This window comes from Lontra canadensis, unplaced genomic scaffold, assembly GCF_010015895.1.
Source record: "Lontra canadensis isolate GAN:19392208 unplaced genomic scaffold, GSC_riverotter_1.0 scaffold30, whole genome shotgun sequence".
Taxonomy (NCBI): Eukaryota; Metazoa; Chordata; class Mammalia; order Carnivora; family Mustelidae; genus Lontra; species Lontra canadensis.
Window position 1 is genome coordinate 20,712,915 of NW_022631024.1, and position 19,795 is coordinate 20,732,709.

A 19,795-nucleotide genomic window follows, 5' to 3' on the forward strand; every position below is an offset into this window, starting at 1 on the left:
GCACCACCGCGAGCGGAGCTGGAGGCGGGGCGGGGCGCGGACACACCCCCGCCCGCCGCCGACCCGCCAATCGCGGGGCGCGCACTGCGCCGGTCGGCGCGCGCCGCCGCGCCGGGGCCAATGGGAGGAGGGAGAGTGCGCCGGCGCATTGAGGAGCGGAGGGAGTGCGGGGGGGAGGGGCGCGGCCAGGGGCGGCGCCTGCGCGGCCGCCCCACGCTACGTCAGTTTCGCGGGAAGCTTTGTGCTGGAAGCCGCGCTCAGGCTCCTGCTCCTCGCTGCCCGCTCCAGGCTCCGACCCAGCGCCGGACCCCGCACCGGGCTCCCGACCCCGCGGCCCCCGGCCTCGCATCCCCACACCCGACCCTGCGACCCGGCCCGCGCGCGCGACCTCCCTCGCGGAGGGGCCGACGGGGGGCCCTGTGGGCTGGGGTTTCTGCGGGGCTCGCTGCGGCGCCAGGCAAACGGCCCCGCCTCCGCAGGACGCCGCGCGGGGGCCGGGGGTGGGGGCAGAGCGCCTCCGGGACCTGGGCCCGCGCCCGCGCGTCTTCCCGCCCGGGCCGAGCGCCTCCTCCGCGCCGGCGCCCAGCGGAGGACCACGGCGGCGCGCGGTTGCCCACGCGGCGCACCTTCAGGCCGCCGCGGCCTCCCTCGGCTCTACCGCTGCTGACCGGGCGGCGGGGATGTGCCGGAGGTTGGGGCGGCGGGTCCGGCTCCTTCCCGAGCAGGCGCCCCGGGGCGTGAGGCCTCCGAGCGCTCTCACAGCGTTTGCCGGCAGCCGCCCTCGGGGGCTGTCACGCTGCGCCGGGGCGCGACGCGAAAGCCCCGGTCGCGTTTCGGTTAGGGGCGCGGGAAGGCCCGCGGGGAGTGCTGCGAGGCACGCAGGCAGGTCGGGGGCTGGGGCTGGGGTCCGTGGGAGGGCGGTGGGCGGGGGATGCCCGGCTGACCAGGCGTGAGCGGCGTGGGCCGGAGAGGGCACGTGTGAGGACGTCGGACGTCCATGGTCACTGGACGGGACCGCAGGACAGAAACGGGCCCAGATCAGGGATAGGAGGGGCCGGAGCAGGGCCAGCAGGCTTTTATGGGGACTTCGACTTTTACACCTAGAGACATGAGGCCGTCGGAGGACTTAAGTAGAAGAGTAGCTATTCCCTGAATGGAGCTGGCTGGCGGGTGGCACCGGAGTGCAGGGGGAATGGAAGCAGGAAGGCTACTTAGCAAGTGAGCACAAGTCGCTGCCCGAGAGATCATGGGTGTCTGGACACAAGTGGCCAGTGCCCTGTAGCCGGGTTTATGCTTCAGGAACAACCCCAGACTCTCAGCAAAATAAAGATGAGTTTCTGGTTCATGCTTCATGTTAAGATTGCAAAGGAATTGAGTATATGAGTATAGAGTTCAGGGGGGCTGTACAGCCTGGGGTGCAAACTCGGCATTCCATAGCACATTTGTTGTATTTATTTATTCATTTTTTAAAGATTTTATTTATTTATTTGACGGAAAGATCACAAGCAGGCAGAGAGGCAGACAGAGAGAGGAGGAAGCAGGCTCCCCGCTGAGCAGGGAGCCTGATATGGGGCTCTATCCTGGGACCATGAGATCATGACCTGAGCTGAAGGCAGAGGATTTAACCCACTGCGCTCCACATTTGTTGTGTTTGAAGCCATGCAACTGGATGAGATTACATTGGAAGAAAATGTGGAGGGGCGCCATGGGTGGCTCAGTCGGTTAAGCATCTGCCTTCAGTACAGGTCATGATCCCAGGGTCCTGGGATCCACCCCTGTGTCGGGCTCCCCACTCACGGGGGAGCCTGCTTCTCCCTCTGCCCCTCTCCCTTGCTCCTGCTCTCTCTCTCTCTGTCTTGCAAATAAATAAATAAAATCTTAAAAAAAAAGAAAATGGAGATAGCAAAGGAGGGGTCAAAGACTGAGCCGGGTTCTGGGTACTCCTTTACAAAAGGGGAAAAGAGGTTGAAAAGAGAAGGAGCCAGTAAAGAGAGGGAGATGTCAAGTAAGAGGAAAACCAAGAGAGGGTAGTAGCTTGGGAGCCAAGTAAAGACTGTGAAAGAAAGATTAGCCACATCAGGTGCTGCTGACAGGTCCTGTGACGTTGGGGTCGGGAATTGATAACTGAGCAAAATGAGGACACTGATAGCCTCGACCAGTACAGCTCTTGATGGAGTGATGGCGGACTAAGTCCGTCTGAGAGCTTAGAAGGGAAGGATAGGAGAAGATTGAAGGCTGTGAGACAGACAACTCTTCTGAGGTGTTTTTGCTAAAAACAAGAGCAGAGAAATGGGGCCGAAACTGGAAAGAGAAGGGAAGTGGAGAGATTGTTGGTTTTAACAGGAGTGATCCTATAGAGGAGAGTTGCTGGCAAAGGAGGACTAGGTAGGGAGGTAGGAGCATGGGTGTTTCAGCTCAGTACAAAGGAGAGAGTCTGATGAAAAGTCTCTGGAAGGCAAGGGGGTGTGCAGGCAGGATTTGGGGGGAGTTCTCTGGTGATGGGAACTTTCTACTTTCTCATATAAGTAGAAAACAAAGACATCAATTGAAAGTGAGGGCAGGAGAGCAGATGCTGGCAGAGCAAGGAGAGGTCTAGAAGCGATGTAACTGTCTAGGAGAGAAGTAGAAAAAGGCGGCAGGACGGCCCAGCAATCTCTCGGGTGTCTGTCAGTGTGACTATCCGTCCAGCCTGTGTTGCTGCTGCGAGGAGGGCAAGGAGAAAGAGGGGGGCTGGCTTAGCTAAAACTGTGGCTGTGCTGAGAAGGAAGGGGAGCAGTTTCGCACAGAGAGTGGCCCAGATGGCTGCCTGTGGCCTTAGAGCTGAATGAGGAAAGGAGAGAGAACAACAGAGGGGGCAGGGCCAATGGGTTGGGGCTCCCAGCAGAGTCCCAAGGATTGCAGGAGTCATGACACTAGAGAGAGTGGGCTAGCAGGACAGGAGGCGGTAGCCAGAGACGTGTGGACTTGAGATCATGAGGGCAGTGGCTGTTGGTGATGACTGTATGCTTTTGTGCAAAAGAACCACTCCAAAACCTTATGGCTTAAGACAATATTGATTTATTATTTTTTGCAATTCTGTGATTGGGGTCTTCAGGGTCCCTCCTTTGGTGGCACTCGGCTGGGGATTCACTGGAGTGCCTCTTTGTCTTGCATGTGACTTGCCTTTGTGTGATGTCTCATTATGCAGAGTCCCCCCACGTGGCCAGGCAGAATAGCTGGACTTCCTTCTAGCATGGAAGCCATGCGCAAGCATTTATGGGGCCTCGGCTTGAATCATTCTTGCTGGCATCCCACTGGCCAAAGCTAGTCACCGGAGCAAGTCAAAAATCAGTGTAGGAAGGCTGTTCACTTGGGGGGCTGCTAGTGGAGCAGCCTGCCCCCAGTCCATCCGCTGGCGGCTAACAACTCATGCTCCTCCTCCTTGAAAAATGCATCTCCCAGGTGATCCCACAAACACCCTCTCATCAAGACTCGCATGCTGTAATGTGCAACAGGGCCAGATGGATAAGGCACATTGGGTGTGGCCCCTTTTCCCCCAAGGGCATATTATCTGCCCCCAACAGCCAACATTCAGTGGCAAAGCACAGTGCGAGTGAACAGACACCCTGTCCAACAAGGAGGGTTATACCCTTAGTCACTGGCCCACGGCAGTTCTGGAATCCAGCTAACACCTGTCACAACCCTCCTTGACCAGGGCTGGTCTGCTCCCTGCAAGTGGCTCCCTTGGCTACTGTTTCTTTCTTTCCTTTTTTTTTTTTAGATTTTATTTATTTGACAGACAGAGATCACAAGTAGGCAGAGAGAGAGGAGGAAGCAGGCTCCCCGCTGAGCAGACAGCCCGATTCAAGGCTTGATCCCAGGACCCTGAGACCATGACCTGAGCCAAAGGCAGAGACTTAACCCACTGAGCCACCCAGGCGCTCCTTGGCTACTGTTTCTTGCGTTCTTGATTCCTCCGGGCACTGGGCCTTGTACTCTCAATGGCCCTCTTTTCCATAGGAAGTGGCCTGTGTTTTCAGCTGAGTACCTTCGTCAGCCTGCTTCCTGTCGGTAAAAAGCAGGGGCCCAGCAACTTTTTTATTTCAAAATCTGTCCATTTTGCATTTTACCTCGAGCAGATACAACCCTTTAAGCAAAAATGGATTTTCGGGGCACCTGGGTGGCTCAGTGGGTTAAAGCCTCTGCCTTCCGCTCTGGTCGTGATCTCAGGGTCCTGGGATCAAGCTCCACATCGGGCTCTCTGCTCAGCGGGGAACCTGCTTCCTCCTCCTCTCTCTCTCTGCCTGCTTGTGATCTCTGTCAAATAAATAAAATATTTTAAAAAATGGATTTTCTCTATGACAAACTGTACCTTGTTTCACTGGACAAAAGCTATACTGCAAATGTCTTTGAGAAGGCTTTTCTCTCCTGTGGCCCGGGAGTCAGGTGCTGTGGGACAATGACCTCAAGATTCTCAGAAGCCCTTTTGTATGGCTGAGGGGTTCTACAAGGACTCTCTCCCCCACCCAAGAGCCTCAGAAGTCTTCAGAAGGGATCATACAACCATACCCTTGACTTTCACGCTCACGTTTGCTGGCAGCGCTCCGGGTTTACTCTTCACCACGACATCATTTCTTACCTTCAGAACTTTTTGCTGCCTGGAAAGGTTGGAAATGAGAAAGAGTTTTGATTTTCCAACTCAGCAAGACCTGGCTTGGAAATATGTCCTCTGACTTCTGATAGGACGTGGAACAGCAACCTCCTTAATTCATCTTTCTCTTTTATTTCACGTTAGCATAACTGAACAAAGCCAATTGGCCTTTATGTTTTCTGCCAGGAAAATCAGATCTTAGACACATTTTCTATCTTCCGTGTTACCCCAGGCCATGGTCTCACCATTTTCTGGACACCCTCCAATTCTGGATGGCATCCCTCATCCAGCCGTCATCAGGGTTTTCACTGCCAGTACCCACCTGCTGTCTGCTCCAAAGTCAGTGCGAGGTTTTAGAATTTTATTATGGCAGCATCTCACTTTTTTTTTTTTTTTAAGATTTTATTTATTTATTTGACAGAGATCACAAGGAGGCAGAGAGGCAGACAGAGAGAGGGGGGAAGCAGGGTCCCCACTGAGCAGAGAGCCCGATGCGGGGCTCGATCCCGGGACCCTGGGATCATGACCTGAACCGAAGGCAGAGGCCTTTTTTTTTTTTTTTTTTAAGATTTTATTTTTTTGACAGAGCTCACAAGTAGGCAGAGTGGCAGGCAGAGAGAGAGGAGGAAGCAGGCTCCCCGCTGAGCAGAGAGCCCAATATGGGGCTCGATCCCAGGACCCTGAGATCATGACCTGAGCCGAAGGCAGAGGCTTTAACCCACTGAGCCACCCAGGCGCCCCTCACTTCTAAGTACCAGTTTTGGTCCCAGTTATCTATTGCTGCATAGTAAACCACCCCAAAATGCAGTGGTTTAGAACAACAGCTTTATTTTCTCATGACTCTAATTTAACTTGGGTTCAGCTGTTGGTTCTTCTGCAGGTGGCAGATTGTCTCAGATTGTCACAATCAGTTCTCTCCCCGTGTGTGGTGCTCCCCCCACGATGGTTCTGTGACTGTTTTAATGCGCTCAGTGTGGTGGGAAGTTCTGGGACTCTGGAGTCCAGGCCTGCGGACGGGGAGCTTCACCTTCCTCCCTCCAGGGGACTTACTGCCAGGTCATCAGTCTCACTATCTGGAGACCATCTTGGTGTGCAGGACCCCAAACTGGCCATGCGGAGAGGCCTCAGTCAAGGCATCAGACATGCAAATGAGAGAGAGATCTTGGACACTCTATCCTCAGCACACCCCACACATCTCACATTGAGTAGAGAAGCCGCTTGGCTGAATGCAGCCTGATTTTCAGAACAAATAATAAATCAGGGCAATTTGGGTCACTCCTACAGGCGCAGTCATTCCGGGTGTGGGGCTGAGGCAGCCAGTCTGAGATGGTTTCACTCCCCTGTGCAGGCCTTCTCTCTCTCTCTCTGATCTGTCCAGGAGGGTAACTAGGTGTTTTGAAATGGGAGGTCGGGACCCCAAGAGAATGAGAATGAGCTGCAAGGCCTCCTCAAGAGCCTACCGCGTATGCGGCATCTTACCCACCGCAGTTCTGCTGGGTAAAGCAAGTCAAGGGGCCGGCCTGGAGTCAATAGGAGGGGAAGGACCCTTCCTTCTGACGGAAGGAGCAGTGCTAATGCAAAAGGGATGGGAGAAGTTGTTGCCAGACGTCTTTGCAGACAAACTAAGGAAGCCATAGGACACATATGCTTACATCACCTGGGGAAGGTTCTTGGAGGAGAGGAGCATGGGAACAAGAGCTTAACTGGTCATGTTCTTATTTTCTGTATCTTACGATACTTTGATATTTGGGGGCCTTGCTGGCTGGGGAGAGGCTGCCCCTCCCAGAGTTAAGCTCATTCCTAAAGATAGCAACTTGCCTGAGACCACAACTTTCACATGCAGACCAACTAATCCAGAGGCCATACCCTCCAAACACTCCTTTACCAAACTCACACACCGATATTGCCCATCCTGAATCACTGTAGGGCCAGATACTGGACAACTAGAGACCACTGGAACAACCTGACCCTAAGCTTGCTCCAACTTGCCTACCCTGCCTCACCTATTTCTTCTCACAGAAGACATGATAAAGGCTTGGGCCATGCTCTCCATGGGGAGCCTGGGTGGCTCAGTGGGTTAAGCCTCTGCCTTCGGCTCAGATCATGATCTCGTGGTCCTGGGATGGAGCCCCGAATCGGGCTCTCTGCTCAGCGGGGAGCCTGCTTCCCCCTCTTTCTCTGCCTGCCTCTCTGCCTACTTGTGATCTTTCTCTCGGTCAAATAAACAAACAAAATCTTAAAAAAAAAAAAAAAATTCTGCCGCCTGACCAACCCTGGTCCTTCCCCATGTACCCCTCCTCTGGGGAATCATTAAGTACCGACTGTTCTCTCAAGGAAGTTGTGTCTGCGCCTGTCACCTTATCATACCTGATGAAAACAAATCCCAGGTGCTCTTTAAGAGAGGGTGGCAGTGGGGGGCGCTGGAAGGATCACCTATGTGGATCCTGGAGTCATTAAGAATTCCTGCAACACTGGTATTGGACAGAAGGACAGTGAGTCAGGAGCTGAAATCACCAAAAAATAATGGGGACTGATCTGGGCTTTGAAGATGACAGTAGGAGGGGAGCAGGTGGGTCACCATTCTGAGAAGATGAGTTAAGGCTGGGAGCTTGGAAGTTGTTCTGAGTAAGGAGGGCACATGCTCCAGGCCCTGATACAGGGGTGTGTGTGTGTGAAAATAAAAATCTAGGGGGCCTGGCTGCTACAGCCATTAAGCATCTGTCTGCAGCTCAGGTCATGATCCCAGGACCCTGGGATCCAGCCCCGCATAGGGCTCCCTGCTCAGTGAGGACTCTGCTTCTGCCTCTCCCCCTCCACCCCGCTCCCCGCTTGTATTCCCTCACTCGCTGACTCTCTCTCTGTCAAATAAATAAATAAAATCTTAAAAAAGAAAGATAAACATCTACATTTGAGAGGCTCCAGGAGCAAGAGGAAAGGGAGCACGTAGGGAAGTAGGGCCTTTGTGCTGATGGTGTAAGCAAGGTCACAGAGTGGCTTCCAGAACAGGGAATGGGTGGGTGATGTAGAGCTGGGTGGGGCACCTTTTTCTGTCGCTTACTTCACCTCAGCAGCAGCCAACACGATTTCTTACTCCTTCCCCAAACACTCCCTTCTTGACCTCTGCTGTGGACATGGGGCATTCATGGGTTGCCCACAATCCTCCCCATTCCCAGGGGACCCTGACTCTTAGTTTGGGAATTTCTCCACTTGCCTGGTGTTGATAGGGAAATGTCTTAAGTGTGGCCGATTGGCCCGCCCCCCACACGCCCAACATCAGAATCTCAGGCGAGTCCTTCCAGCCTGAAAGCCCCTGTCCTTCCGCTGGAGCGCTAGGCCAGGTTTCTGCGTTTCCACCCCGAACTCTCGATGTCATCCCGCCCTGAGCAGAGTGACCGTGGTCAACCAGGGCCCGCAAGTCTGCGGTCCTTTGTCTTCCTAACACTCATGCGCACACGTCCTCGGTGGGCGTCTCAGATTCTGCCGGTCAGAACTCTGTCCCATCCCCCAGCTTCGACCCAAGCCAGTCTTCCCCGTCGGAAATGCCCCCCCATACACGCAGGTGCTCTGGACACAAACACGGCCACGCCGACGCCCTCCTCCGGCCGCTTCCAGCACCCCTCGCTGCGCTCCGTCTCGGGTCCCCCAGCCGCCCCGCACCCCAGCTCCCGGTCCGCAGGGACCTCTCCTCTCCCACCGCGTCCTCGGGGCGCGGACCGCCCGGCACCCACGCCTCCGGGGCGGGGGGGGGGCCTCCGGTCCGCGGCCTCCGCCGAGACTCGCTCCGCAGGGACGCCGCCGCCTCCCCCAAGCGCGAGCGGGGCCCACGGCAGGAGGCCGGCTCCCGCAGAGGTGCGGCCGCGCGGCGCGGCAGGGCCCTCCCGGTGACGTCCTTCCGCCGGCCAGGCGGAGTCTGGGGAGGGGGCGCCGGCTCAGCCCGCCCCTCGACAGGTGAGCCGGCCGCGCGGCCCGGGGCAGCAGGGGGCGCCCGTGTGCCGGGGTCCCGCGCGCCGCGCTGACCAGCACCCCACGGGTGGGCCAGGGGCAGCGAGGAGGGAGGGGAGGGAGGAGGGCCGGGGGGCGGGCTCTGGTGGGGCTGGGGGCAGGGTGGAGGCGGGACGGAGCCCGGGGGCGGGGGGCGAGGGGGGAGGAGAAGCGGACCCCGGAGACGGGGCGTAGGGGGAGTGGGCGGGCCGACGGGGCGGGCCCGGGAGGCTCGGGGGCGGGCCCGGGGAGTGGGCGGGTCGACGGGGCGGGCCGGGGGCGGGCCCGGGAGGGCGGGGCTCGGAGCGCGGCGGCGGCGGGAGGGGGTGTTAGAGCGCGGCCGCCCGGCCAGGGCGGCGGCATGGGGCGGGTGCAGCTCTTCGAGGTCTTCCTGAGCCACGGCCGCGTCGTCTACAGCCCCGGAGAGCCGCTGGCGGGGGCCGTGCGCGTGCGCCTGGGGGCGCCGCTGCCCTTCCGAGGTGGGCGCGGGGTCCCCTCGGGGGAGGGCCGGGCCGGCGGGGCTCAGGTGGCGGCGCAGCACCTTCGGCGGGGCCGGCGCTCCCGGAAGCGGCAGCTGGTGGCGCTGGGCCTGGACCCGCGGAACTGGCGGCGCCTCCTGCGGCCCCCTCCCTTCCCCTCCCGGCTGCCCGGCGAGTCGTGGGCCCCGCCGGCTTCGGGGAGGGCTGGGGTGCGGCGGGCGGAGCGGCGCAGACCCGCAGGGGTGGGTGGCTGCTGGCAGATGGGGCGGAGCAGGGAGGCCAGGGTGGCCCAGTCCTTCCGCAAGTGCCCTTCCTGTTCTCTCCTAGGGTCGGCCAGAGTCGGGGGCGGGGATTTAGATCCTGCCCACCTAGGCGAAGGCCACTCTGACTCGACACACCCACGCCCCCGACTCTCTCTGTCGGGTCTGCGGGGTCCACTGCACCCTGCACCTGCTGGGCCTTCACCTGGAGCCTGGCCCAAGCGGGACTTTCTCTTCCACACGTCCAGGCCCCTGGCGCAGGCCCTCAATCCTCATGGGCCCCGCGGCACACCCGTTTCCACCGGGGCTAAGGCTTGGCCTTGCGAGCTGGGAGGGTCTTGCTCATCCCTGCGTGACCCAGACTTCCAGTTCCGGGAGCACCTAGGGACTGAACCTCAGCCCTTCTGACTGGTCCTTCTGCTGGTGCAGACTTCTGGGACTTTGGGGCTGGGAGTCAGGTTGCTGGTGTGGCCCTTGCTAGGGCTCTCTGCGGTTGCTGGCCTTATCTGCCATCTGAGGTGTGGGCAGGGCCCTGAATGGGACTTCAAAGCTCAGCCCTCAGGGTGCCCCCCAGGGACTCCACGCCTGATCGCTGGTTCTGAGTATGAGGGTGCTGCTGCTGGAGTGCTTCTCCACCTCCGGATGCTTGGCCCAAACCACAGCCATCAAGCATCCCTCTGGACTTGGATTCTCTGAACCCTTGGGTGCTTGGCAGCTAACTTCTTCTAGTGCCTCTAGGGACTGAGAGCCACTGCCCACCTTTCTGGGCCCCAGCTGCCCCAGTCCTGAATGGGTCTGACTCCTGACCTTGCCATGTTCGAGGCCACAGGGTTTAGGAAGAAATTGAGTGGGTGAAGTGGCCCTGGTCAGGGGTCCAACCTTGTGCAGTCTCCTCTTGCTGACTCACACCTCCTTTCCTGTCTCCTAATTTGGGGTCTGGGTGGGGTAGTTATGGTGGTGGCAGGGGGCACAGGAGTGACAGTGCAGCTCTTCCCTGGGGCACAAGGAGAGATGACAGTTGAGATGGGACTGAGCGGAGAGCCCAGGGCACGGGAGGTAGGGGTGGGCTTGTGGCTGGGGGGATGGCAGACATGAGACCCCATGTGGGAGCTCACTGCCTAGCTCATAGGCCCAGTCATGCTCCCGTAGCTGGGGCCCAGGGCAAACAAGCTGTTACTGAACATGGTGAAGAAGGCATGGCCTGGCCTGGGCAGAGTACCCCAGCCTCCATGTGATGGGTGGAATGTGGGTGGATGGACAGCTGGGCTGTAGGATGTCAAGGGAGCGGCAGCTGATGCTCCCCACTATTAACATGCTAGCCGATTGCCAGAACAGGGGAGGGAAGAAGGGGGATAGGCTGAAGAGTAGGTGGTTGATGGCTTTGGGTCAGAAGAGTTACTATTCAGATTGTCCCCCGGGGCGTGGACAGAATGTGGGTGCTGAGGCTGTCCTGGGGCTTCTTTTGGGCCTGGTTGGGTTTGGAAAAGGAAAGTCTGTGGTTCTTCTTTCTTTTTCTTTCATTCATAAGATACTTGTTGAGCTCCTGCTATCAGCTAGTGATGCAGCAAGGAGGCCCTCCACTGCTCCAGGAGCACATGGAGGTGGGGAGGGCCCCCCTTCAGGCCCTGGGGGGGCTCATAGTCTTGTCCACTAAGTTTGATGGAGGACAGAGATGATTGGCCCTCAACCATGAGGACACTGGCTGCCCTCGGAGCCAGTGCAGAAGGGGAAAGCTGTGGAAGGAACTTGTTCCCTGGAGCCCGGGGCCGCCAAGCCTGAGGTTGGGGGTCGCGCGGGGGTGCTCCATGTTCTACTCTCGAGGATGAGCATTGGGAGCAGGGGGAGCCCAGACAGCAGCAGTCAGCCCCCAGCCCCACTAGCTCCCTGAACTCTCACCGTGGGGCAGGTGCCATTCTCCCCACCTCCCATGGACCAACTCTGGGAACGCTCAGAGCAACCCCGGGAGGGGGGCACTTTTCCCGTGTTTCAGACTTGGAGACAGGACTGATGGAAGTGCCTCATAGGCCAGAGCTTTAGTGAAAAGATGTGGCAGAGGCTGGGTTGCTCCAGGTTTGTGGGAACTGGTGGAGGTGGGCAAGACCTTTGGGACCAGAATGAGGAGTGAGCAGAGGTCTTCTTGGTCAGATGGTGCAAGGATGAGGGCTGCTGGATAGGAGAGCGCTGGTGGAGAGGAAAGTTCCAGAAGTCACTCTGGAACACGGTCCACATGATGGTGTTCCTTAGAGAACGGGAGTAGCCCTAGGCCTCCCAATGGGTGCTTATGGGTTTGCTGCTGGCCTTTATGCATCTGAGCACTGTCAGAAGTGAAACCCTTTTAAATCTAGATGGTGCAGCAGTGTTGCTGTGTGCTGGTGGCTGGCCCTTGCCAGAACACGCTTCCCCTGTCCTGTGGCTGTGCCGTGGGGCACACACACTGGTGTGATGGTCGTGCTCATCTGCGGGCACGGATCCCTCTTGCGTGGGTTAGGAGGGACAAGCCTACTGTGTGTGTCCGTCCCCTGAAGGTCCATTGTTCCCCTGCGGAGGAGAGTGAACAGGAATAGGCTGTTTGACTCCAAGACGGTAAGGGGAGCTGCTCATTCAGGCAAGGTTCCCAAAGGGGCTTCATCATGTGTGCAGAAAGGCTCTTTGCCTGTGCATTGGGAAGGTCATAGAACTTTGGCCCCTCTGGCATACCCCAAGGGTTGTTGGGATACTGTTTATTTTTCTGAGATCAGGTGACCCCGTGGCTTGTTCGCCTGAGTTCTGGGGGCCGTGTCCAGGCTAGGTGGGTGTTTTAGCCATCCTGCTATTGGACATGTGGGCCATGCTGTTACGAACAGTGTTACTCCTAGCTCCTGGGTAGGTAGGGTGGATTCTGAGAACCGTTGGGTCCTCTGGGAGGTGCGTGGAAGGGCCCAGCAGATCATCCCGATGCGTTGCCAGGGCCCCTGTAGCGACCTACAGCTTCATCACCATCAGGGAGTGTGTTTCTTCATCTCCTCTCCAACACATGTCAAGATCTTTACTATTTGCCAACTGATGGGTGAAAATGGTAACTCACTTGAGTTTCTCTGATTTTTACTGAGGTGGGATATCTGTTCCTGTTGCCTGCTGTGATGTAGAAGTCGCTCGCTTGTAACAAATCACCTCTGAACTAAGAGGTTAGAATGACCAGTTTACTGTAACTCATAGTGTTGTGGATTGGGAGTTTGGACAGAGGTGGGCGGGGGACTCTTCAGCTCTGTTTGCCATCTACTGAGGTCACTTGACAGTCTTCAGATGGTGCTGGGCCAGTCTGGGACCACTTGCCTCCTTCTGGCATACTCTGCTGGTCCCAGAATTCGCAAGGCAGCCAGACTCAGGGCGGAATGCACCCTCTCTGTGGGGAGTGTAGAGTGGCGTGGCATCTGGAATTGTCACACTGCCCCCCCTCTTTATTCGCTCCCCTGCCATATTTCTCATCTGAGGGAACACCCCTGTGTCTCAGATTTCTGGGGAAGGGACAATTCCAGGTCTGACCCTAGGAGGGGACGGCTGATGGAGTGTGGATTAGAAATCAGGGCCGAGGTCCGGTCACGGGCCGTGCCAACGGGGGCGGAAGATAGGCCAAGGGTTTCCAGGGAAAAGCCTCGTAGTTTGTGGGTGACCAACAGGGGGCTTGTTTTGTCAGGGTAAGGTTGGCCTCGGAGACCCAGACATATCTGGTGTGGCTGGCCCCTGGCCCCGGGCACTTGGAATACCAGGTTTCTCCTGCCTGGTGGCTCTGTCAGAAGAGTGTCAGATTCTGAGTCACCTTCCCCTCATCTGACCATCAAATCACGGAAGGAAGGGGAGAGACTGGGCAGGGAGACTGACATCTTTGGCCTCGAGTCAGCCCTGCAATTAAAGGAGGGGTGGAGCTGCAAGGCTGCCTGTCCCTGAGCCCCCAGCCCCTCCAGCTGTGCTGTCTTCCTTGCTGGTCCAGCCGCAGCCTTCTGACCATAGTGGTCTCTGGACAAATGTTCCCTGGAGTGGGGAGTTCCTGAGTGGAGTTCCTGACCATAGAGTGGTGGTGGCCACCTCTGCTGCAAACGGTCCCGGTCGGGGAGAGGACAGAGCCATCTCTTTTTTTTTTTTATTTTTTTATTTTTTAAAGATTTTATTTATTTTTTTGTCAGAGAGAGAGAGAGAGAGAGAGCGTGAGAGTGAGCACAGGCAGATAGAGAGGCCGGCAGAGGCAGAGCGAGAAGCAGGCTCCCTGCTGAGCAAGGAGCCCGATGTGGGACTCGATCCCAGGACTCTGGGATCATGACCCGAGCCGAAGGCAGCTGCTTAACCAACTGAGCCACCCAGGCGTCCCCAGAGCCATCTCTTGATGTAGGAAATCAGCCCTCTTGGGCAGCACTAGTCCAGGAAGTCAAGGGCGTCCCCTCCCTGCAGTGTGCGGGACTGCGGGGTACTTATCTGCTCGGGCAGGTCTGACCACATTCCTGCATCCTGAGGGCTGGCAGTTAGCTTCCTGGACTGTGAAGGGGCGCCTCCCAGCCTAACTGAAGTGCCTGTGAGCCAACGGAAGTGGGGCTGGAGGTCAGCGGCCCTGTGGGCTTTTCTGCTCGTCACTGGTGTCCCAAGCAACCCTTGCAGGGAGCTGAGGGTACTTGGGGCTGGTGGGCCCAGGGGTGGCTGGGAACCAAGGTTATCAGGTTGCGGGCTGTACGGGTGTCATCTGGGTGAGCACTGGGGGCCTCCTGTTCTAGACTTCAGGACAGATTTAACTCTGTGCCCTATCACCCTGGCTCCCTGGGAGTACCCCAAAGAGGGGGGTGGACGTGAGGTGCCCTCTAGAGGGCAGCCGGTCACTTGCTGGGCTGCCTAAGGCCCCCGCTTCCCTTGGTGCTGTCTGCTCTACCCAAATCTCTGTGATGGGGCAGGGAGGGGCCCAGGCCAGCGGCTGCCTGGGACTCACTCCCGCCACCCCCGCTTGCAGCCATCCGAGTGACCTGCACGGGTTCCTGCAGGGTGTCCAACAAGGCCAACGATGCAGCCTGGGTGCTAGAGGAGGGCTACTTCAACAGTGCTCTGTCGCTGGCTGACAAGGGTGAGTTTGGGAGCCTGTACCTGCCTCGTTGCAGAGTGAACCCCTCCAGGGCAGACCTCGTTTGAGTGGGGTCTGTCTGTCCATCCCACCTCTCCATCGGCCTCTGGGACCCCTGTGCTGACCCACCCTCTAGCAGGGCTTTGTACCCTGATGTATTTCTCTCCCCTGCAAGCACTAGGCATTGCGTGATAGGGTGATAGGGCCCGGGTGGTTGACGGGGGCCAGCTTCTCCTTGATTTGGTTGGGCTCTGGCCCCTGCAACAGCCCCGCCCCCTTTTCCTGCTGAAGCCAAGCTCCTGTACCCCTCCTTTGCCCAGGCTGCAGCCCTGTGCTGCTCGGGGGCTTTGAGTCAGACTCGGTATGAACTGGTCGACTGCAGTGCCTGCTTCTAACCTGTGTCCTGTGGTGTCACCTCAAGGCTCCTGAGTCCCCTCTCCCCACATCTCCCTCTGTCTCTGCAGGGAGCCTGCCGGCTGGAGATCACAGCTTCCCCTTCCAGTTTCTGCTTCCTGGTAAGAGCCCAGCCTTGCCTGGCCAGGCCTGGTGGTGACAGCTGGTGGATAGGAAGAGGGACAGGGACGGTTGGGTGCCATCCCCTGCTCTCTCTCCAGCCACAGCACCCACGTCCTTCGAGGGCCCCTTTGGGAAGATTGTGCACCAGGTGCGGGCCACCATCGACACGCCACGTTTTTCCAAGGATCACCAGTGCAGCCGTGTGTTCTATATTTTGAGCCCCCTGAACCTGAACAGCATCCCAGACATTGAGGTGAGGATAGGGCAGGGGTCTTCTGGCTAATGCCCTGCCCCCAGGTGAGAGGAGGTGACTGGGACCCAGACGAGCAGCGGCTTCTTTGTCGTGAGCTGCCTGTGCCGTGTTTGGGGGCAGGGCACAGCAGGGCCTAGTGGGCTTGTTCTGGGGCCACAGAGATCTGGGCTGCCCGCACCTGCCAAACCCCTTCATTAATGCCCTCCCCTCAAGCAACCCAACGTGGCGTCCACTACCAAGAAGTTCTCCTACAAGCTGGTGAAGACGGGCAGTGTGGTCCTCACTGCCAGCACGGACCTCCGTGGCTACGTGGTAGGGCAGGTGCTGCGGCTGCAGGCGGACATCGAGAACCAGTCAGGCAAGGACACGGGCCCCGTGGTAGCCAGTCTGCTGCAGGTCAGAGGACCCTCTGGCTGGAGGGGCTGGAGGAGGGGGAGGGGGCTGGCCTGCCCAGGCTCACAGGCTGGCTGCTCCCCAGAAAGTGTCCTACAAGGCCAAGCGCTGGATCTACGATGTGCGGACCATTGCAGAGGTAGAGGGTGCGGGTGTCAAGGCCTGGAGGCGGGCCCAGTGGCAAGAGCAGATCCTGGTGCCCGCGCTGCCCCAGTCAGCCCTGCCAGGCTGCAGCCTCATCCACGTGGACTACTACCTGCAGGTGCTGGGGGTTGGAGGGAGTGGTGGGGGGGACGGGGCAGGGGCAGGTGGCTTAGCCTCACTGTTGCTTCCTCCCCAGGTCTCCCTGAAGGCGCCTGATGCCACTGTGACCCTCCCTGTTTTCATCGGCAATATTGCTGTGAACCACGCCCCGATGAGCCCCCGAGCGGGCCCAGGGCTGCCTCCCGGGGCCCCAGTCCCCGTGGTGCCCTCGGCACCACCCCAGGAGGAGGGCGAGGCAGCAGCCAGCAGTCCCCCCTTTGCAGATGCAGTCTCCCTCTCCACGAAGAGCCACTCACAACAGCAGCCATTACCTGCCGCCTTTGGCTCCGTGCCTGGTGCCCCCGAACCCCGCCCTCAGGATGGCAGCCCTGCTCCCCACCCATTGCCCCCTCCCTTGTGCATCTCCACAGGTGCCACTGTCCCCTACTTTGCAGAGGGCTCTGGAGGGCCAGTGCCCACTACCAGTACCTTGATCTTGCCCCCAGAGTACAGCTCATGGGGCTATCCCTATGGTGAGTGAGGGGCTTGGAGTTTGGTGGGGGAGGGGGCACCATGAGCCCCATGCAGACCTTGCTCTCTCCCTGCAGAGGCCCCACCATCGTATGAGCAGAGCTGTGGCAGTGCAGATCCCTGCCTGACGCCCGGGAACTGACCCTGTGCCGCCTTCTCCGGGTGGGCCAACCTTCGCCCTGGGACCGGGCACCCAGGGCCTCGTGCCTTCTTTGCTCCTGGCCTGACCTGGCCTGCTCAGGACCCGCTGCTGCCTGGCTGCTCCTTTCAGCCTGTGCCCAGGGACGAGCCCCTCCAAGGGGGGCTGAGGCCTGGAGAGAAGCCATGTAAATAAAGTGCTTCATCCATAGAGCTGGGCATAGGTCGGCCTCTCGGGCACCCTCCTCCCGCCTGGTGTGCGGCAGCCTAGCTGTGGGGGACCCTCCTGGGCACGCGCCCCCTGTCCTGCTCCTGTACCCCCTTCAGCCCTGGAACCCTGCCTGTGGGCAGCCCCATCCCCTCCAAGGTGCATGCCCCTGACCTCTGTTCTGGGCCCTTCCTTTCAGGTGCCTAGGGCCCAGAAGACTGACCCTGGGGAGCAGGACCAGCAGGGACTGGGTACCTTTAATTTAGGCCAGCGCTGGTGCTCTTCCTCTTGGTTCTACTTAAGAATGTGCCCTCTGAGTGGGGCTTGCATGTCTGGAGCCGTGGTGTTAATTTAAAATGTATCTGTAACACGGGGAGAAGACCACCCCTGTAATATTGACACACCTTGGGCTTGCTTGCCCAACCAGCACCCATTGTCCCAGGTGATGGCGTTCAGATCTCCTGCAGCAGAAATCCCATGGGGAGTGACGAGGTGGGCTTGCCCAAGTCCCTGCCCCTTGTGCTGTTCCTTTATCCTTGGCCTCAAGTCTCAAGTCCCTGCCCTCACCACTGCCACCCACGTCTGGCTGAGGGATACTGCTGCTCACCTCCCATCCAAGTGTGAACACACAAGCCCACGCCTGCTCTCAAGGTCCTTTTCAAATGCCTGTTGTCTGGGATCCAAGGAACCCAAGAAAAAATAAAGTCAGGGTTCAGCAGAGCAATGTTTACCAAAGGGGCATCTGCAGATATTCCAGTGCTGAGGGGAGGGCCTGTAAATGCCCAGTGGGGCCAGTGACCCTGGACCATGGTCTGGGAAATATCGGAGGTAGGATTAAGTTAAGACTTGGGGTTGAAATTCCATATCTGACATATAGTGAGGGAGTGACCTTGGATAGGTGTCCCTGTTATCTTAATCTAAAACAAACTGAGGGGACTGAGTGGACATATTGATCCCCCCCCCCCCAGTTTATTTCTTGTACACTTCACAGTCCAGAAGTATAAGATTTGGGCCTGGTGACATAGCTGTCATTCTCAGGTTGAGGTTTCCACCTCGGGGTCCAGGATGTTCATTCCTTATTTCACCATCAGCCAATTTACTGGGTCTGCTCCTCTAACTTGGGGGCTATGGGCTGGGAAGTGGGTTGTATCACTTGTGCAAACATCCCATTGGCCACTCTTTACGGCTGGAAATGTGCTCCTTAGCCAGGCAACCAGGAACCTCGCTAAAATGTCACTATTTGTGGGACAAGGAGAGGATGAACATTGGAGAAAAGCTTGAAATACGCCACAGGGAGGGGAATCTGTAAAACATCCGCTAGCAGCAGCCTGAGTCGAAAACCCACCTGGCCTTCCATCCCATCGCAGCCTCCCAACAGTTAGGCAGTCTGGAGGCCACTCAACTCCCCTGCTTCGTTTGTCCACTCAACCCACGTCTCAGGACTGACCTGACAGGCAGTTCACATGCGTGTGTGAAAAACAGCCCTTGACGTGAGTGATGGACACAAGGACAGTGTGGGCTGGGCGGAGTGTGTATGCCAGCATATCCCACTTCGGACACGTTCCCTTGCAGTCGGTATTTGCCTGGTAAAGCACTATTCCTCCACAAATGATTTATTCATTTGACAAGTATTTGTCTCCTTCATGCCAGCGCTGTCACAGGCACTGGGGCATACGAGATACAAATCCCTGTCTCGACTCCCAGAGGGAAAGACAAGACGGCGGTGGAGTGCCATGGAGTCAAACAGAGCAAGGAAGCCGCGGGGCGCAGTCCTGGGAGGGCGGTGAGGGAAGGCTTCCCTGAAGGGGTGGTGTTTGAGGCCCCGGAGGTAAAAGCGTTTCGGGAACGGGACAGACTGGGGCCCCAGGCAGGAGAGGGGATGGGGAGGATGGTGCCAGGGGGCATACGGGTGGAGGTCTGTCCGGCTGGGCTTGCAAGCCTGGACCGGAGCTCCCCGTCAGGAGGCTCGGGGTGGGTCCCAAGCCTGTGAGGAGCTTACTTCGGCGGTCCCAGAGAAGCCAGGAAGATTCCCGAGGGACTTGCGTTCGTCCCCTTCCTCCTCCGCACCTGTGTGCGCGGTCCACGCCCCCCCGCCCCCAATTCTCCTGGAGACCCGTGACTGTGAGCATCCCGAGCCAAGCGGAGGCGTACCAGCCTTCGACTCGGGCCGCCTCAGTTCCCTCCGCGAACCCCAATTTCAGTCTGCACTTCTCCACTCCCGGAAAGTGGTAAAAATAGGCCTAGCCTAGGGAGCGGCGGGCAGGCGCCGATTCGCAGACGCGGGGTTGCTCCCGGAGGCTGCCCGGGCGCGGCGTACCTCCTAAGCGGAGCATCCCGCCACCAGTGGGGGCGATCCTGCTGGGGAAAGACCCCGCCCCAGCCTCCCCGCGCAGAACACGGTCCCCGTCTAGGGCGCGCACTCCTCGCGGGACACCCTCCCGAGGCGGGAGTGCCCCCTCCAGAGCACCCCCGAGCTGGGACGCGACCCTAACCAAGGCTCCTCCCCTCATCGGAGCCCCCCGCAGAGGCGACCCTCCTCCTCGAGACGTCCCCCCCACCGGCACATCCCGCTCCCCCGGCCGGGCAGGTTATCGGTCGACACGACGCCCCGGCTGCGGCACCCCGACCACAGGTACGCCCAGAAGCCCCCCACCCAGGGCCGCACTCCTCACAGCCAGCCCCTGCCCGCCAGCCGGGAGCACCCCCGAGCCCGGGCACCGCCCTGGGACGCGAGTCAGGACCCGCCTTCCGCGAAGGCCCACGAGGCGAAGTGTGTCCGGGGTTAGAGGTCAGGGGTCCTTCTCCACCCCAGCCAGCCCACCAGAATGCCCACGTAGAAGGAAAAGATATTGGTGACAAGGAGAGAACGACGCCCAGCCGCCGCGACGCCTCCGGAAGGCCGCTGCGCCCAGCCCCGCCCCCCGCCCGCCAGCGCGCCCCGGTTCCGGCCGGCGCAGGTTCGCGCCGGGGACGCCGCACGCCGCGCCGTCGTGCGCAGGCGCGGGCGCGGGCGCAGGCGCAGACGCGCGCGGCCAGCCCCGCCCCGCCCTGAGCCGCGAGGCGCGGGCGGGGCGATGGCGCGCGGG

The 19,795-nt window shown here is 59.0% G+C and overlaps 1 protein-coding gene and 1 long non-coding RNA gene across 2 annotated transcripts; one reads left to right on the top strand and one right to left on the bottom strand.

Moving 5' to 3' along the window:
* Window positions 1-3,034: 3,034 nt before the first annotated feature.
* LOC116872810 lies at window positions 3,035-7,039 on the bottom strand. Its single transcript, XR_004383691.1, has 3 exons — window positions 6,998-7,039; window positions 4,619-4,809; window positions 3,035-3,303 (listed from the first exon to the last, which is right to left on the bottom strand). It is a non-coding gene; the product is annotated as an uncharacterized LOC116872810 (long non-coding RNA).
* Window positions 7,040-8,927: 1,888 nt separating this feature from the next.
* On the top strand, window positions 8,928-17,429 carry ARRDC1 (arrestin domain containing 1). The gene is made up of 8 exons (XM_032866340.1): window positions 8,928-9,090; window positions 14,320-14,430; window positions 14,892-14,942; window positions 15,042-15,196; window positions 15,410-15,592; window positions 15,675-15,851; window positions 15,930-16,365; window positions 16,441-17,429. The coding sequence occupies exons 1-8, from the start codon at window positions 8,973-8,975 to the stop codon at window positions 16,503-16,505; spliced, it is 1,296 nt and encodes a 431-aa protein (XP_032722231.1). The 5' UTR covers window positions 8,928-8,972; the 3' UTR covers window positions 16,506-17,429.
* Window positions 17,430-19,795: the final 2,366 nt, after the last annotated feature.